The sequence below is a fragment of the Marmota marmota genome, unplaced genomic scaffold, assembly GCF_001458135.2.
Source record: "Marmota marmota marmota unplaced genomic scaffold, marMar, whole genome shotgun sequence".
Classification (NCBI taxonomy): Eukaryota; Metazoa; Chordata; class Mammalia; order Rodentia; family Sciuridae; genus Marmota; species Marmota marmota.
Genome location: NW_025999942.1, coordinates 10,304,061 through 10,321,471, shown reverse-complemented (window position 1 = coordinate 10,321,471; position 17,411 = coordinate 10,304,061). Strand labels below are relative to the sequence as shown.

Genomic DNA, 17,411 nt, shown 5'->3' with positions numbered 1-17,411 from the left:
CTTAGAGAGTTTACTGTGTTTTTTCCAAGTTCTTAAAATTTATTTTTGAATAGTACCTTCAAACACTCTTTAACAAGTACATAAAGTGCCAATCACCTTATTTTTGGCATATAACTAAATTCTACTGCTATGCAACTTGTATGACCATCAGTCATCTGCAAACGCAGCATCCTTGGTGCAGCCTGAGATTCCTCATTATCCTTTGGTGCAGCAATATTGCGAATTTTTTGAATTTGCAAAACACATGGACTTTCAAGCTGCCAAAACAAAACAAAACAAAAAAAACAATAAAAATCATTTTCTAGTTATGGCTGTGTTATCATCTATAGTGTTTCTCTTTTCTTTAACGGTTACAAATTATGATTTATAAAGTAACTTCAATTAAGGTAAAATCTGAAATTATATACAAATCATATGTGTGTGTGTGTATGTGAAGAACAATTTTAAAAATTCTGAATTCATTTATTATTCAGCTAGTAACATGAAAAGAAAACCCTTAGAAAATAAAGCTGTTATTTCTGGATAAAAGGTGTACTAATTGATGCTTTTATTCTTAAGAGCTCTAAATGGTTCATAAGCATCCTGCTTCTCCCCACCATGTACATTAGGGGACATTATAGAGATAAAGAACTTGAAAGTTCTTTAAGGGACATAAAACTTTATGGCAGCAGTTTGAAGGAATGATTTCTGTTCAAAGACATCAAGTTTAAAATACCCCCCCTCTTGGTGTAAATGAACAATACAATACCCCAAAGTTTAAACTATATTAAGTTCAAGAAGTGTGAGTTAACTGGACACAGTAGTGTTGAGGCAGGAGGACTATGAGTTCAAAGCCAACCTCAGCAACTTAGCAAGGTCCCAAGCAACTTGGTAGAACCCTTGTCTCTAAAAGAACAAAAAGGCAGGGAGGAAGGCTGGGGGTGTGGCTTGGTGGTTAAGCACTCCTGGGCTCAATCCCCAGTAACAAAAAAAGGGGGTGAGTTACACTTGACTTATTTCCACATTTTCTTTTTCAAATGGTATTAAATCAAATGTTATATTATATAGTAGACAGTGTGGAGAAGAAATGTTCTCTCTTGCCAAACTTCAATCAAAAATAAAAAATAAATCAATGGACTAACTAGCTATAAAGTTTTATATAATAAAATGCTTGAGGCAAAGCTGGAAAACGACAGAAAAATCTGCTTAGACGTCTGAAAAATAATTTCAACAAAAATTATCATTTTCACATAACAAAATATATCTTTAAATAGTATCACACTTGTAAATAAAATCCGGGTATATTAATTTATATTTCGAGCAAGAGAAATTTAAAATGATTGGCAGATATTTATACTAAATTTCTTGAGCAAATATGTTTCCACATTGAAATATTTTTACTCCACATTTACCAGTATTTTGCCTGCAAAAGAATAATTTTATTTTAAAATTAGAACTAGAGAATAAAACTTTAAAAAAGAGTCTAAATTTTCATCTAATTATTTTGTTATAACTATAAAAGAATTCCAAGTTGAAAGTTGTCCAAATTTGGGCAAAAGGGAAAGAAGAAAGGGGAGAGGGCATGAGGGCAGGAAAGATGGTAGAATGAGATGTATGTATGACTGCACATATGGTGAGACTCTACATCATGTACAACCAGGTAAATAAAAAGTTGTGCTGCATTTGTGTACAATGAATCAAAATACATTCTGCTGTCATGTACAACTAATTAGAATAAGAAAAAAAGATGCCCAACATCTTTAACAAATATAGACGAGCCGCTAATTCAGGTTGAAATTTTCCTTTGGCTTTACTAATGTCATTACAATAGGACATTTAAATTATATAATAGAGAAGTTATGGTTATTATAGTGTTCATCACTGTTTACTTTATTATCACCAATATTTTTAGACTATGCATGAAAAATATCTTGCCTTAGATGTTTAATACGGCCCACCAGTCACATGTGGCCTTTTTCACCTACATTTAAGTCAATTAAAAATAATGAAGTTAAAAATTCATTTCTTCAGTTGCACTTACCATATTTCAAGTGTTTTATACCTGCACAGCACAGAGATATACCATTGACATCAATGCAAAATGTGCCCTAGACAATCAGTGATGATCTAGTCTTACGTGTTTCAAAGAAAGACTCAGGCATCCTAGGGACAGAACTTTCACTAGTGTCTTGGGAGGGAAACATTTCTTTCTATTTAATGTTTAATAGGAAAGAAATTAAGCTTTACTAATTTAATATCCAGAGTGACAAAGTCATCCTCACTAAGCACATATGACAGATATGAAGTCAGAGGCACCTTCACAGAATTTTGGGAGTTCTATATCCCCTGGTTGTTGACATGGCATTTTCATACTGGTTTGTTTGTGTTAAGATAAACTGCCTTTTATTTATGCATAGTTAAATGGATATATTTACTGTATTGCCTAGCTTTAACACTAATGCTCACAACATGGATAAGATGCTGTAAAAGATTTTGCCAAAGAAATATAAACTGAAGATAACACAAATGATGCAACACAAGATAGGAACAAGACTCTTTTGCTGATCTCTTATATCTGGAACAAAAAAAGCTGGGGAATAATAGGAAGGAATACCTGCCCCCAATTCCTGATGCTTCCTAGCAAGCAGATTACTTATTTAATCAATCCGATTCCTGGCCTCTCCATTCCTTTTATAAACTGAATAGTGGCCCCTCCAAAAGACAGATCCACCTGGAAATACAACCTCATTTGGGAAAAGGGTCTTTTCAGACATAATTAAAGTAAGGATACAGAAATGATAATACACTGGATTAGGATGTGCAATAAATCCAATTATGAGTGTCCTTGGAAAACAAAAATAAAGATACCAGGTATAAAAATCACATGAACTTGGAGGCAGAAATTGAAGTTATGTAACTACAAGCGAAGAAGGAAAAAGTGCCTAGAACTAACAAAAGCTAGGAAAAGCATGAAACAGATTCTCTCTCAGGGTTTCCAAAAAGAACCAACCTAGGTGACACCTTGATTTTATACATCAGACCTGAAGAAATGTGAGAAAATAAATTTCCATGGTTTTCAGCTACCAAGTTTTGTGGCAATCTGTTACAACAACCTCAGCTAAGGCATCCACTAATGGAATGACTTGTCTAGGAAGAATAAACTGTATAAATTGGGTCCAGCCTCATCCTTCTTCCTCTTGAGATGTAGCCAGGGACCCTAAAGAAAGAGGCAATTATTCAACAATATCAACAAGTTGGCAAATTCCATGAATTAGGATATGAGACTGTTAAGTTTCATGGTTCACTTAATTGGCCCATGTTTTCCAAATATATTTTTATTAATAACAAAACGGGAATTTTGGTCAATATCTGCCAATCAGTTCAAAAGCAAAGTAAAAAAAAAAAGTACATACTATATATTAGATACTCTTGAGAAACCCTCAAATTATGCATAAGTTCTTTATAGTCATTTCTCAATGGGAATCACCAAGTCTTACTATTAGCACTTCTACAATTCCGAAATATTATTTAAGTATACCCATGAGATAAAATTAAAATTTTCATTATCCTTCTTATAATCTTCAGTTTATTATACTCTTCAGAATTACTAGATCTAAACACTATGAGTTCAAGATCCTATGAGTTCAGTACTATGAGTTCAAATCATCTAAAAGCAGTCACAAAAATAGATGAGAATTTAAAAATCTGTGTTTACTATTAGGGCAACTCCAAAATAAAAGATATTAATTTTAAGTAAAAATAATAATTTTAAAAAGACTATAATCATTAACAACCCAAGATTTTGTTAACTGTCTGATTTTTCTTTTTATACAAATAATAAGAACAAGTAAATAAAATCATTCTAAAAACTTTTTAAGGTAAGAGAACTTTATCATTATATCTCCAGGTAAAAACCTCTAATAAACAATATCAAGTATCTGCCAGAAATATTCTCTGAGGCTATCATCTAGGCTTCATTCCTTCTTCTCCTGAGAAAAATGAACATCTCTGTCATCTAAACTTCTAGGCAGTCATACAACTGGATATGGAGTATAAGATTTAAATGAATATACTAGCTTATTAATTTGTTGGTTATAATAAATAGCATTCTTATGTACCAGAGTCTCCAAAGTTTATATGACACAGAAATAGTTCTTTAAAGTTTGATCATACCTACATAAATATTAAAACAGATATTTTACAACTCTAGAAGACACTTAAATGTTTGTATTCTATGACAATATGAAAAAATCTGTCAGCCATTTATTTTTATAATCTTGCACTACCTTCTCCATCAAACCTAGAAATAAGCCATATATTTGACAGGAATCGGAGTATGATTTAGTTCTCATCAATGCTCCATCATTAATGCAAAGTAGATTAAAATTAAGAGGAAATAAAACAACTTCACCATCCACAATTCTTTTAACTTAAAATCATAATTCATTTTTTCTTTATCCTATCACAACTGCCAAAAGTATTTCCAATGGCTTCAGGAGATTTCCTGGGGCTAATTATTTCACTCATTCATTTCAAGGGAAAATTTTTCCCCTCTGTACTGAGGATGGAATCTAGAGGAACTCTACCACTGAATTGCATGCCCTTTCATTTTCAGTTTTTATTTTGAGACAGGGTCTCACTAAGTTGCTAAGGCTGTGATCCTCTTGCCTCAGCCCAAAGAGCTGAGATTAAGGGATGTGCCACCACAACTGACATTCAAGGGAAATTTTTGACTAGACCATTTACATCTGTACTTTAGGATCCAGGCACCTGGGCCATGTTGCAAGAAAGCTCTCTTGAAAGAAGAAAGATTAATTCAGCCTATGGCTGTTTTAAAAGCCTAAAGGTTAAGCTTTAAATAGCATTTATGATTCCCTCTTACTTAACTCCTTCTTTCTTTGTCACGCTAACTCCACATAACATTTTTACACAATTGGACTTTAATAAACATGTAGGTGGTGCATGAAGAGAAAAAGAAAAAATATGATTGATTACACCTTGTACCATCCCTAAGTATGGTATCAGACCCAACAAAACTAAAATAAGAGGTCTGTATGACATTTAAAACTTCAGAAATATTCCCTATGTTATCTGGAGAGGCCCTTAGCATAAGCCTTAACATGGAGAACATTTTCTTCAAGAAAAGATCTACGTTTCTTTATGGTAGTAACTTAAGAGTCTCAACTTTTGACTAGTGGCAAAGTGAATCTTGGCCAGAATCTTAACTCACTATAAGTCAGCAGCACCAGCACTGGTTCCAGGTAGCAGCAAATACCACATCCCTTTTAGGAAAAAACATTTCTATTCAGGTACCAAGGATTCCCACACAGAAAGTTCAAGAAACATGAAATCATGAGACTTAAAAGACAGCAAGCCACAAAGACTGAGAAACCTAAAAAAATTATCAAATAAAATTTTAGGCTTGTAAGGTCTTAAGAATTTGGAATTATCAAACAGAGACTATAGAAAAATCATCTACATCTAGAGAATTTATATAGAATTCGGATTCCAGTAATTAGGAACAAATATTCCTCTCAAGAAAACAAGTGACATGTAAAAATATGTAACAACTATAAAATAAGCCTTTGAAAATTTCAAAAAGCAGCTACCAATCCAACCAAATTCTTTCATCACAATGTAAGTCAATTAAAAATCTATAACAAAAAAGAAAATATATATATATACCAATTATACTATAATTAAAACAGGCAAAGAAGAAACTATGAGATGAACCAAAAATATTTACAACTGAAAGATGATAAAATTACCTGCATAAAAACTTTGGGATACAAACTAGTGCTATGAGAAAAATTAATAGCCTTAGAAGATTTATATTAGAAAAAAAAAATGAGTTGAACAACAGGTTAGAAAGGGGAAAAAATGAGTTCCAACTAGCTATAAAAAAAGACAAATAAATGATATAAACTCAAAATACAATAGAGGGTTAATAAAAGTCTAGCATTATTCTTTATTCAGACTAACAAAATTGATGCCTCACATTATTAATCAAGAAACAAAAAATAAAGGCAAATAATTTAAGGACTGAAGATGCAGAAAAAGCATTTGGCAAAATATAGCATCCATTTATGTTCAAAACACAAGAAAAATAAGGGATAGTAGAAACATACCTCAACACTGTAAGAGCTATCTATGCTAAACCCAAAGCCAACATCATTCTAAATGGAGAAAAATTGAAAGCATTTCCTCTGAAAGGGATGGATTCCCTTTTTCATCACTTATATTCAACATAGTTATAGAAACTCTAGCCAGAGCAATTAGACAGAAGAAAGAAATTAAAGGGATACAAATAGGAAAAGAAGAATTCAAAATATCCCTATTTGCTGAAGACATGATTATATATTTAGAAGACTCAAAAAAAAAAAAAAAAACCTACCAGAAAACTCCTAAAACTCATAAATAAATTCAGCAAAGTAGCAGGACATAAAATTAACACCCATAAATCAACTGCATTCCTATACATTAGTGATGAATCCACTGAAAGAGAAATTAGGAAAACTGTCCCATTCACAACAGCCTCAAAATAAAATACTTGGGATTCAATCTAACAAAAGAGGTGAAAGACCTCTACAATGAGAACTACAGAACACTAAAGAAACTGAAGAAGACCTTAAACAATGGAAAGATTTCCCATGTTCTTGGATAGGCAGAATTAATATTGTCAAAATGGCCATACTACCAAAAGCACTATACAGATTAGTGCAATTCCTATTAAGGTTCTAGTGATGTTATTCATAGAAATACAAAAGGCAGTCATGAAATTCATTTGAAAAACTAAGAGGCCCAGAATAGCAAAGCAATCCTCAACAATAGAAGTGAAGCAGGAGGCATCACAATATCATAGTAACAAAAACAACATGGTATTGGCACTAAAACAGACATGAAGACCAATGGTACAGAATAGAAGGCATAGGAAAAACCCACATAAACAGAGTTATCTCATACTAGACAAAGACACCATAAAATGCATTGGAGAAAAGATAGCCTCTTCAACAAATAATGCTGAGAAACTGGAAAGCCATATGTAATAAAATGAAATTAGACCTCTATCTCTTACCTTGCACAGACTCAACTCAAAATGGATCAAAAACATAGGCATTAGACCACTTACCTAAAGTGTAAGAAGTAAGATTATTTCAAGTGCCATAAAAGATACAATTCAAATGGATTTTATATATAGTGCTAAAAGTAATACACATTCATGCAACTGCTTTGCAAAATAATCTGGCACTATTTCATCCATAAAGCTGAACACTGGCTTAACTCTATCTTACAGTAATTCATGTCTTGGTTATATTCCCTAAGGAAAATCTTTCAAATGTACATCAGGAAATCTAAATATAGACCTAAAAGGTAGTGTCTATTATCAAAACAATTAATAATAACCTCGATGGCCATCAACAGAATTAACATGCACTTATTACTTTAGTTATGTTTACATTGTTTAATATTATATAAAAGAGAAAATGAATGATATATGCAACAGACATACATTACAGTAATAATATTGAATGATAAACCCAAGTTATAGCAGATAATAACATGCTATCATTTTAAAAAGCTCCAAAACAAAACAATTAGGTTGTTAAGGAATAATGACATATGCAACCAAAACATTTGTAAAAGTCAAAGAGAATCAAACTCAAAATTTACAGCAGTTGTTCCTTGGTGTGGTGTTGTGGTGGTGGTGGGGGACTAAGATCATAAGTAGAGTGATTGCAATGTTTCAGTTTTTACAGCTGGTTGAGGATTCACAGGTGCTGACTTCATTTAATTATGCTTTAAAACATAGCTACTTGTATACATTAAATATTTAAAATAATTCACATGTTTTAAAATTAACACTTTGAGTTCTCTGAAATGTCAGGAAAATCAGAGAACTAAGTCTGAAACATATGCAACAGGAAACACTCAAAAATAAAAGCACAGACACTGGTTGGATGACACGGGTAAGCTTAGCAAAAACACTTCTGAAAGAAGACAAGAGAGAGATACTCATTTGTAGTATTTAACAATTTCCATGACTAATTTCAACTACCAACTAGGTATTACTGCACTCTAAACTGGAAAGAGCTGCTGAAAATCAACATTCATAAACTAGAACAAGCTGAATCCAGTATACTACAAGTATTAGCACTGTGCTTTGTATCAGTGATCTCACTGGTCCTGCACACTTACCCTAGCACTGCTACAAGAGATTGAGTGCAATTTCAGTCAGTCAAAACCCCAAAATGATATTTTAAGTGACTTGATCATTTGACCACAGAAAATCTTGTTGCAATTCTAGTACCAGATGATCATTCTCTACACTTCCAGTTTCTCTTTTTTAACTTGTAATTTCCCACCTTTATTGTTTTTTTATATGACAGCAGAATGCATTATAATTCTTATTACACATATAGAGCACAATTTTTCATATCTCCGGTTTATACAAAGTATATTCACAACAACTCATGTCTTCATACCTGTACTTTGGATAATAATGATTATCACATTCCACCATCATTTCTAACCCCATGCCCCCTCCCTTCTCCTCCAACCCCTCTGTACTAACTACGGTTCATCTATTCCTCTCATGTTCCCTCTCCCTATCCCACTATAAATCAGCCTTCTTATATCAAAGAAAACATTCTGCATTTGGGTTTTTGGGGATTGGCTAACTTCACTTAGCATTATCTTCCCTAACTTCATCCATTTACCTGCAAATGCCATGATTTAACTGTCTCTATTGCTGAGTAATATTCCATTGTGTGTATATGCCACATTTTTTTTATCCACTTCATCTATTGATGGGCATCTAGGTTGGTTCCACAGTTTAGCTATTGTGAATTGTGCTGCTATAAACATCGATGTGGCTGTTTCCCTGTAGTATGCTGTTTTTAAGTCCTTTGGGTATAGATAGAGAAGAGGGATAAGCTGGGTCAAATGATGGTTCTATTCCCAATTTTCCAAGAAATCTCCATCCTGCTTTCCAGATTGGCTGCACCAATTTGCAGTCCCACCAGCAGTGTATGAGTGTACCTTTTCCCCCATATTCTTGCCAACACTTATTGTTGTTTGTCTTCATAATAGCTGCCATTGTGATTGGAGTGAGATGATATCTTAGAGTGGTTTTGATTTGCATTTTTCTAATTGCTACAGATATTGGATATTTTTTCATATATTTGTCGACAGAATGTATATTGAAAATGTATATTGAAAATATTACTTTACACCAAAATCTGGCAGGGTCAAGAGAGAGGCAGATTACTTATTCAAATACTCTACTTACTAAATGTTGCCATATAGCTTATGCAGACTCAAATAAAGTTTATTTTAAACTAGAACTAAAACATATGCAATTTAGTGACAGATGATTCTATATTCATGTCTTTATAAGGATTCAGTCACTATCAACATGGTAAAATGCTAGTTAATAAAGTATTTCAATAAAAGCATAAATAAATCATTAGTCTTTATTTTAGAGACAAATAATCCAAAGTAATGCAATTCACATAAAAATACATTTCTTGAACATTTACATTTATAATAATTTATATTATTTTTATATAATGTATGGAGTTTTAACAGTACATGAAATGAGTAATGTGTCAGCTTCTTAAAAATTTTTATGAAAATTATTTTTCAAAATATCTTCATTAATACTGTGAGAATTATATTTGGTGTCAGAAACAAGTAATAAAAACTATAGTATTATTAAAGAGGAAGAATAAAAAAGAGGTATCTAATAATTTGTTTCATGTAAAAGGGCTTATTTCATATCTATCCAATTTATACACAAAGTCTTACCAGCATTAAGAATGTTTTCAAGGATAAAATTTGGCAAAGAATATTCTAGACCAGAACATTTAGTTTTCATTCTTAGCTGCATTCAAAGAAAATCTTTAAAAGTAGTACTACACAAAACTTTTAGAAGTAAAAATGCTCTCAGAAAGTGAAGGGAGCAGAGAAGTGTCACCACTAATACTCAGGAAATCACAGCAGAGGTGGATTCTCAGGTTCTCTATGGCCACAGAGCGAAATGGAAAACCAATAATCCAGAAAGCTCCAAATTTTCTTTAAAAAACTGGTGTAAGGATGTGCAAACATTGCTTTGATATTACTTTTTTTCCCTGCGGAGAATCACTGTACTCATCAGATATATCAGAGATTGCTGTCCAACTTGGGGGCTTATAATCCAGTATTTTTTTAAGTATACTTCCCAGACTAGCAAAATCAACTTTTCCTGGGAAACTTGATCAAATTTCAATGTTCCATCCTATTTTAATGGAATCAGAAACTCAGGCAGGAATAGGGGTAATTTGGGATCCAAGGATCTCTATTACAGACAGATCTCAGGGCAATTCTTGTGGAAGAAGTTTGAGAACTACCACTGTAACTAAAAAGGAAATGTAAAAAAACTGGAAAAGAATCAAAAAGTACAATGAAGATGACAGACTAGCTTGAAACTAAGAATCTAAAAAGGACAGTTTTACCAAAAAGAAACTTGTGGCAATGACATATATAAGTCTCCAAGTCTCTGAACATTATTCAAAAAAGATAGTAACCAGATACTCACCATTTCCTCTGAGGGACTATAAAGATCAGAGAATGCAAGTTGCAGCACATGAAATGTGGGTTTAAATATAAATAAAGCTTTCTCATTTTATTAAACATGCAAATGAATTTCTGAAGGAAGATGTAGAACCCTTTTCTCTGATGGTTGTTAACAGATTAATGATCTGTTAAATTGTAAACAGAGTAGTGCTCTTCTCTAATAGTTCTTACCATCTATTGCAAAAAATGGATTAATATTTAGGAAATATAAAAACATTGTTATATTAGAGACCTTTTATCCAAAATTTAAAAGATCTACTTTAAATATCTGAGTGCTAAAAAAAATAAGAATGTGCATTCAAAAACAAATGTAGTCCTTAAAAATATTTCTTTAAAGTATAGCCAATAATGTTCCTTTAATAGTTCAAAAAGTGACAAGCACATATCAAATTGTTGATTAACACAATTTATATATATTTACCAATAAAGAGAAAATAACTCAACATGAATGATTAGGAAACAAAAGACTACTGACACATCTCTTAAAGATGTATGCTTATATTTAAAAAAGAGATCACTGAGCCAGACAATTGTGGTGCATTCCTATAATCCCAGTTATTTGGAAGGCTAAGGCAAGAGGATTGCAAGTTCAAGGCCAGCCTGGGCAACTTAGCAAGAGCCTGTCTCAAAATAAAAGAATAAGGGCTGGAGTATAGCTCAGTGAAAGTGCTTGCCTAACATGTGTGAAGCCCTGAGTTCAATTCCCAGTGCCATAAAGAAAATATAAATAAATAAACAAACAAACAAACAAATAAATAAATGAAAAGAAAAACAGATCATAGAAAAAGTTCATAATATGAATATATATTTGTATAATATAAAATTATAGCAAAAAACAAAAGCATATCTTTGCCAAATTGCTCCTAATATTCTCTTATAATCTGACACTCTTATTAAGTAAAATAAAAAGATAATTAAAATAAGAAGTAGGAAAAGGTCTTTGTCCTGAGTTCCAATAACCTGTGGTAAGTCTTACATGTAAAGTAAGCCTACCATATTTATAATTCCTAAAAGTGTTTTTCCTTTAATTTTTTTAAAGTCACAAAAATTTAAGTTTTAATATTTTTCAAAGTGTATAGACAGTCGTTATAATGATGATTTTGTGAACTGTTCACTTCCAAAATATTTTGCAATTGAAATTTATTGAAAAAATAGTCCATTAATTTAGTAGATGTTCTTATTTATTGTTCTTAGCAAAATTCAGGAAGTTAGCAATTTGCTTTACCTTTTCTACCTTTCCACCATTGATGTCACTGGGAAGAAATTTCTTGCCAATTGTTCTCAGATCTGTCTAAAATAAAAATATTATTATTAAAACAGAATTCTATAAAAAGTAAATCTAAATCTAATTTCATATACAAAAGATGAAATTACTTAAGGTTTATAGAACAAAAAGTTTTTTACATATCTTTATATGCATGAAATATGAGACCTTGTATGTTACTATTTACTGAACTGACATATGTTAAACAACTTATGTATGGGACTTTGTTATCTGAAAAGACTGCTTAAATGTATGAATCTCATAATAAGTTAATCAGTCTTTTCAGATAATATAGTCTCATGTTCAAGTTGTTTAATGTGTGCCAGGACAGTGAATAATAAAATATAAGGCCTCATATTTCCTTAGGTAACCTTTTAACTTACTCTCCTCTATTAAAATATCAAATTTGAGTTTATGTAAATTACAGTCTTACTAAAAACATAATGCCTCAATCCAAAATCAGAAGATAGTTTTCAAATACATGAACATATTATATTTCAAACAAATGAATCCCATCCACATAACTCTGATATGCAAGACATGAAAACATGGCTAAAATATCCATATCCTAACAAAGAACATAACACTCAAGTATACCAGGGAACAATACCACTGGAATAGCAAAGAATTAAGATCTCACTAAAGAAAGAAATTATTTCATTTCCTTACACAAATTACAAAAATAGAAGTTGAAAAACAAACTGACTATATGAAAATTCAGATATATAACTCCATAAATCACAGCAGAACAAAAAAAGGAATACATAAGGACTAACACAGCATGACTTACAGCATTTGAAACACAAAAGAAAAACTAGGGCTGGGGTACGGCTCAGTGGTAGAGTGCCTGCCTGACATGTGTGAGGCACTGGGTTCCATCTTCAGCACCACAAATAAATAAATAAACAAACGAGCGTATCCATCTATAGCTACAAAAAATATATATATAGTCTATATAAAAAGCAGAACTTTTTAGGATTGTATCCTCTTGAAGTGAAAACCAAAGGACAGGCAAAAAAATTGTTCAGAGCAAAACTATCAGTACTTATGAAAAGTTTACGAATTGGACTTAGGAAAAGGTCCGAAATATTTAGGCTGAGAAACTATCTTGATGCTTGAGATAGTGCAATTAGTGTAAATCTAAAGTTGTATCATCTTTGTTATTCCTTAAATATAGTAAATAGTAGCTTTTCATTACCTTATGAACAAAATAAAACAGACTTAAATACATTTAATCACATACAGTATAAGGGAAAATTTGTATTACACTTAAGAAGAAAACACATTGTCATTTTTGACAATTACTTTGATATGAAATGAATATATATAAAGAGGCAGGAGTCTTTTTTGAACACCCACAATAATATCACCCTTTTTAAAATGTTTACATGTACTCAGTCAGCTTAAGAAACAAGCATTTACATGCTATACAATTCCCACAGATCCTTTCTGGTCTTTTACCAACAGGACTCATAATTTATTTTATAATATAATGCAAGGATCACCCCTACACTAAAACTCACCAAATGAAACTGCCAGGAAAATCAAGTCCCAAATACAAACACTTGTGCAAAATGTTTTAGGTTTATAATTCTTTTTGCAGCCTCAATCCACAACAGTGTGAAAAGAACATATGACCTCAAATTGTATGCCTTTTCATTTCCAATGTACTTTGTAAAAATACTTTCTTATTCTAGCACTCCCTCCATTAGGACAATTTTGAAGATCAAATGTTAACAAACATGAGCAATGACTTGCACAGAGTAAGCACCTAAACATATATAACCATTAAGTCAAAAAATAGTCCATAAAATCATTGGCATTATTTTGAATTCAAAGATAGAAATATTGAAAAATGAAAAACAAATTTTATGAACAGAAATATAAAAATCTTATGATACACTATAGTCCCTCATTTCTGGTTTTTACTAATTAAGAAATTTAATTCAAAATAAAATGAAGAATCAAGTAAAAGTAAATGAGCACTAGATAAAAATCCTAAACTTTGATTCATCACAACTATAATTAATCACATGTCCCTAACCCAGTTAATTTATTCATAAAATGGAAAAAATACCAACTCTATTTCACAAAGCTAAAACAAAACAATACACTCAAAGTTTATATAACTCTTAAAGTACTACAAATATACATAGGGCATGTTATTTCAGTGTGCTTTTAGCAAGATGAAAATGACATTCTAAATCTTTTTCTTTTTTGGGTACCCGGAATTGAACTCAGGGGGGCACTCAACCACTGAGCCATATCCTTAGCCCTATTTTGTATTTTATTTAGAGACAGGGTCTCACTGAGTTGCTTAGGGACTCACTTTATGCTGAGGCTGGCTTTGAACTGGCAATCCTCCTGCCTCAAAGCCTCCCAAGCCCCTGGGATTACAGGCATGCACCACCGTGCCTAGTGATATTCTAAATCTTTAAAGACTCTAAATTCAAAGTCAGTTTAGGAGTACAACAAAAGCAATTTTTTAATTCAACACTTCATTATATCAGGATTGCCAGAACAACGGCTGTGTCCCAAAATACTTTTATTATCAAACATAAAAGAAATACTTACCTGGAAAAAAAAAAACTCTGTTGAAAACTTAATTAAAAAGAAAAACAAAAATTAAGTAAAAATTTTATTGATATTTCAAAGTATCTACCCACTTATACACATGTTGCTGACTATTCAAATAAGTTTAAGATATCTGGAAATAACATAACTCTTCTATGTACATATAATGAATACACCACAATGAAACGCCACACCATATACAACCACAAGAATAGGATCCTAATTAGAATAAGTTATACTCCACATATGTCAAAATACACTCAACTGTTTGTATATCTAAAACAAATTTTAAAAATCTCAAGAGAGAAAAAGAAATACAACTGACTTCAATCTTTATTAATAGTGCTTAGTTATTTAAGACTGCTATCACTTATTTTTCTGAATAACTCACATATTTGAGTCAAAACCATATGCAGGACTTCAATATCACTTGTTAATATTCTTATTCCCTAGTTTACAAAGGTTAAAAAAAAATAAAAAACTAAGAACACTCCTTTTTTCAATACCTCCCTTTCAAATCTGAACCTCTAGAAGAGTCATACAACAGATTTGAGGAAGCTATTTTTAGAAAGGCCTACTTAACAAAGTTAAGAGATATGGTGCACAGCCTAGCCTATTGGTATAAACAATGTGAACACCTGCTGTTTTGGGGGGTGGGGGAAGTGAAAACCAGAGTCTAGAATTTGGGTGCATGCTGGATAGACCAGACCTTTGTAAGCACCCAATAAAAGCTTTGGGCACCAACCTTTAAGGGACCTCCCTGGGCAGAAACATTGTATACATATTATTCTATTGTTCACTGCTAGATAAAGCAACAAATTTACTGTGTCCCCCACAGGACAAGAGACAACAGGAAAGAGACTACATACATGAAATATATATAAATTAAGAACAGTAATACAAGTCTTTCTTAACTAATGGCTAATATTCAATAATCTTTTGAAAAGTTAAAAAATAAATTGGATATTACAAATGCTTGAAATTTATTAAAAGGTGAAAAAACTTCAAAAAGTAGATTTGTCTGGTATAGGCTTCATCCTAAAAGATTTTTATTGTTTCTATTATTATACTGTGTAATAGCTATGTACTCAAATATTTTACTATATACTTCAAAGAAAATGATAAAGACAAATTAATTCATTCAGTAGTGATCATTAGTCACTTCTATGTGTATAACAAATACTTGATCTTGATTTTTTTAAGTTCACACCAACTATGGAAAATTCATTATTATTTACCCAAGTATATAAATAAGACAAAGAACGGCAGACTGTCATAAAATCTATTTCCCATCATTTTTACAAAGCTATTTTTAAATAAACAAGAAATAAAGCTCTTTACAACATTTTAAAAGTAGAATTCACTAGTTTGGGTGCAAGGTAAAGAAAGTTAAAGCATCTAGGAAATATTGCCATTATAATCACAGATAATATGCATAATTCCTAACTAATGATTACTATTAAAAAACTCAGTCGTTTGTTTATTAAAAATCAAAATACTCACTTCCAAAACAAACAAAACAACTTAACCTAAATAAAATTCAAACCTGCAAAAAATGCCAAGAGTTCAGAACATAAAATTTATGTTTAAGCTCAAGTTTAATTCTATAAATTTAAGTGCTTTCAAAAGAAAACATTAATTATACATTTATTTATATTTCAAATGTCCTTAGTATCCACTATTTCTGCTTTTCATTATCTGTGCTATGATACCCACAGAACTATGTGAATTTCATTGATTATACATAACAAAATAAAAATTTGATTAATAGATTGTTTATTGTAAAAAAACTATAATTGTTTGATTGTTAATAGAGTGTTTATTAAAAGAACTACCAGAAGGGTAACTGCAGAATTGAAAAAGAACATTTATTTACTCTTTCCATCAAAAAATATTTAAAATACTCAAAAAAAGCCAATGTAATTATGGAAAAGGTATACCTACACAGTTAAGTGGGGGAAGAGAGCTAGAAAGAAAAATACCAACAAACTAAAACATTAATAATAATTATAATAAGTTTACTTTTCTTATTTTGATTTTCTGTAATCTCTATAATGTTCCACAAGTATTTTAAATCAGAAAAAGTTATTTTAAAACAATAAATACAACTGTCAAAAGGCTATAACCTAGTTTCCCATGCAAACCAAAATGAAAATGTATTTTAATGAGTGGAAAAATTTTATATTGCTACTGAAAATGTTATAAAATTCTACAAATAATCACTATGTTAAAAAGAAATGGGCTGGAGTTGTGGCTCAGTGGTAGAGTGCTTGCCCCACATGAGTGGAGCACCAGGTTTAATCTTCAGCACCACATAAGTAAATAAAATAAAGGTATTGTGTCCATTTACAACTAAAAATTAAAAGAGAAAAAAAAAGAGGAGAAGCCTGGATTAGACATTTTTTTCTTTTTATTGGATTCTGTATAATAGGCATTAATAATTGGCTCTTATGTGATTACCAAATTCAACAAACATCACAACTTAAAATGTATAAGACAATGAAAGATATTCTTCCTATTATTTATAATAAAATCCAGTTTAGTCTGTTTTTCAAAATGTTTATAAGTTAATAAACGTAACCTACATTGAGAGCAATCAGGATGATGTCATTTACATTGACTTTGTCAGGAGAACTTGTGCAAGCTTCAATGCCTTCATCTGAAAGATACCTATAAAGATAAAATAAATAGCTTAATATTATCTAAAATCAAAATTAACCAAAATTCTTAAGATTACATGTAACCTTGTTCTCTACTATAAAGTGCTTTTACTACAAAAACTAAAAGAGTTCTGCTTACAGATTTCTAGTTTACTATTACTGACAGAACAGAGTGGAAAATTCATATTCATATTTTTCTTTGTACCCTTAAAAGGATATTATATTATTAAAAATACCTACCCCTACAAATTATAAAAAAGGAAAGTCTAGCTAACAATAATTCTAAAGGCAGAAGTTGTACAGAGATGGAAATTTGACTT

At 31.3% G+C, this 17,411-nt stretch overlaps 1 protein-coding gene across 8 annotated transcripts in view; it reads right to left on the bottom strand.

Moving 5' to 3' along the window:
* Nucleotides 1–17,119, bottom strand: part of LOC107153225 (tudor domain-containing protein 3) — a 105,383-nt gene extending 88,264 nt beyond the window's left edge. For 4 of the 8 annotated variants that reach the window (XM_015498741.2, XM_048801326.1, XM_015498743.2 and 1 more), the window contains exons 1-3: nucleotides 17,017–17,118; nucleotides 11,819–11,884; nucleotides 97–257 (exon numbers count right to left, since the gene is read on the bottom strand). In XM_015498741.2, the coding sequence (XP_015354227.1) occupies nucleotides 97–170 (74 nt within the window). In that variant the 5' untranslated portion in view covers nucleotides 171–257; nucleotides 11,819–11,884; nucleotides 17,017–17,118. Of the gene's footprint in view, nucleotides 1–56; nucleotides 258–11,818; nucleotides 11,885–14,431; nucleotides 14,450–17,016 lie in introns of those variants that run through there. The other 4 variants (XM_015498744.2, XM_015498742.2, XM_048801328.1 and 1 more) reach the window with 4 other exon arrangements.
* Between the last annotated feature and the right edge of the window lie 292 nt (nucleotides 17,120–17,411).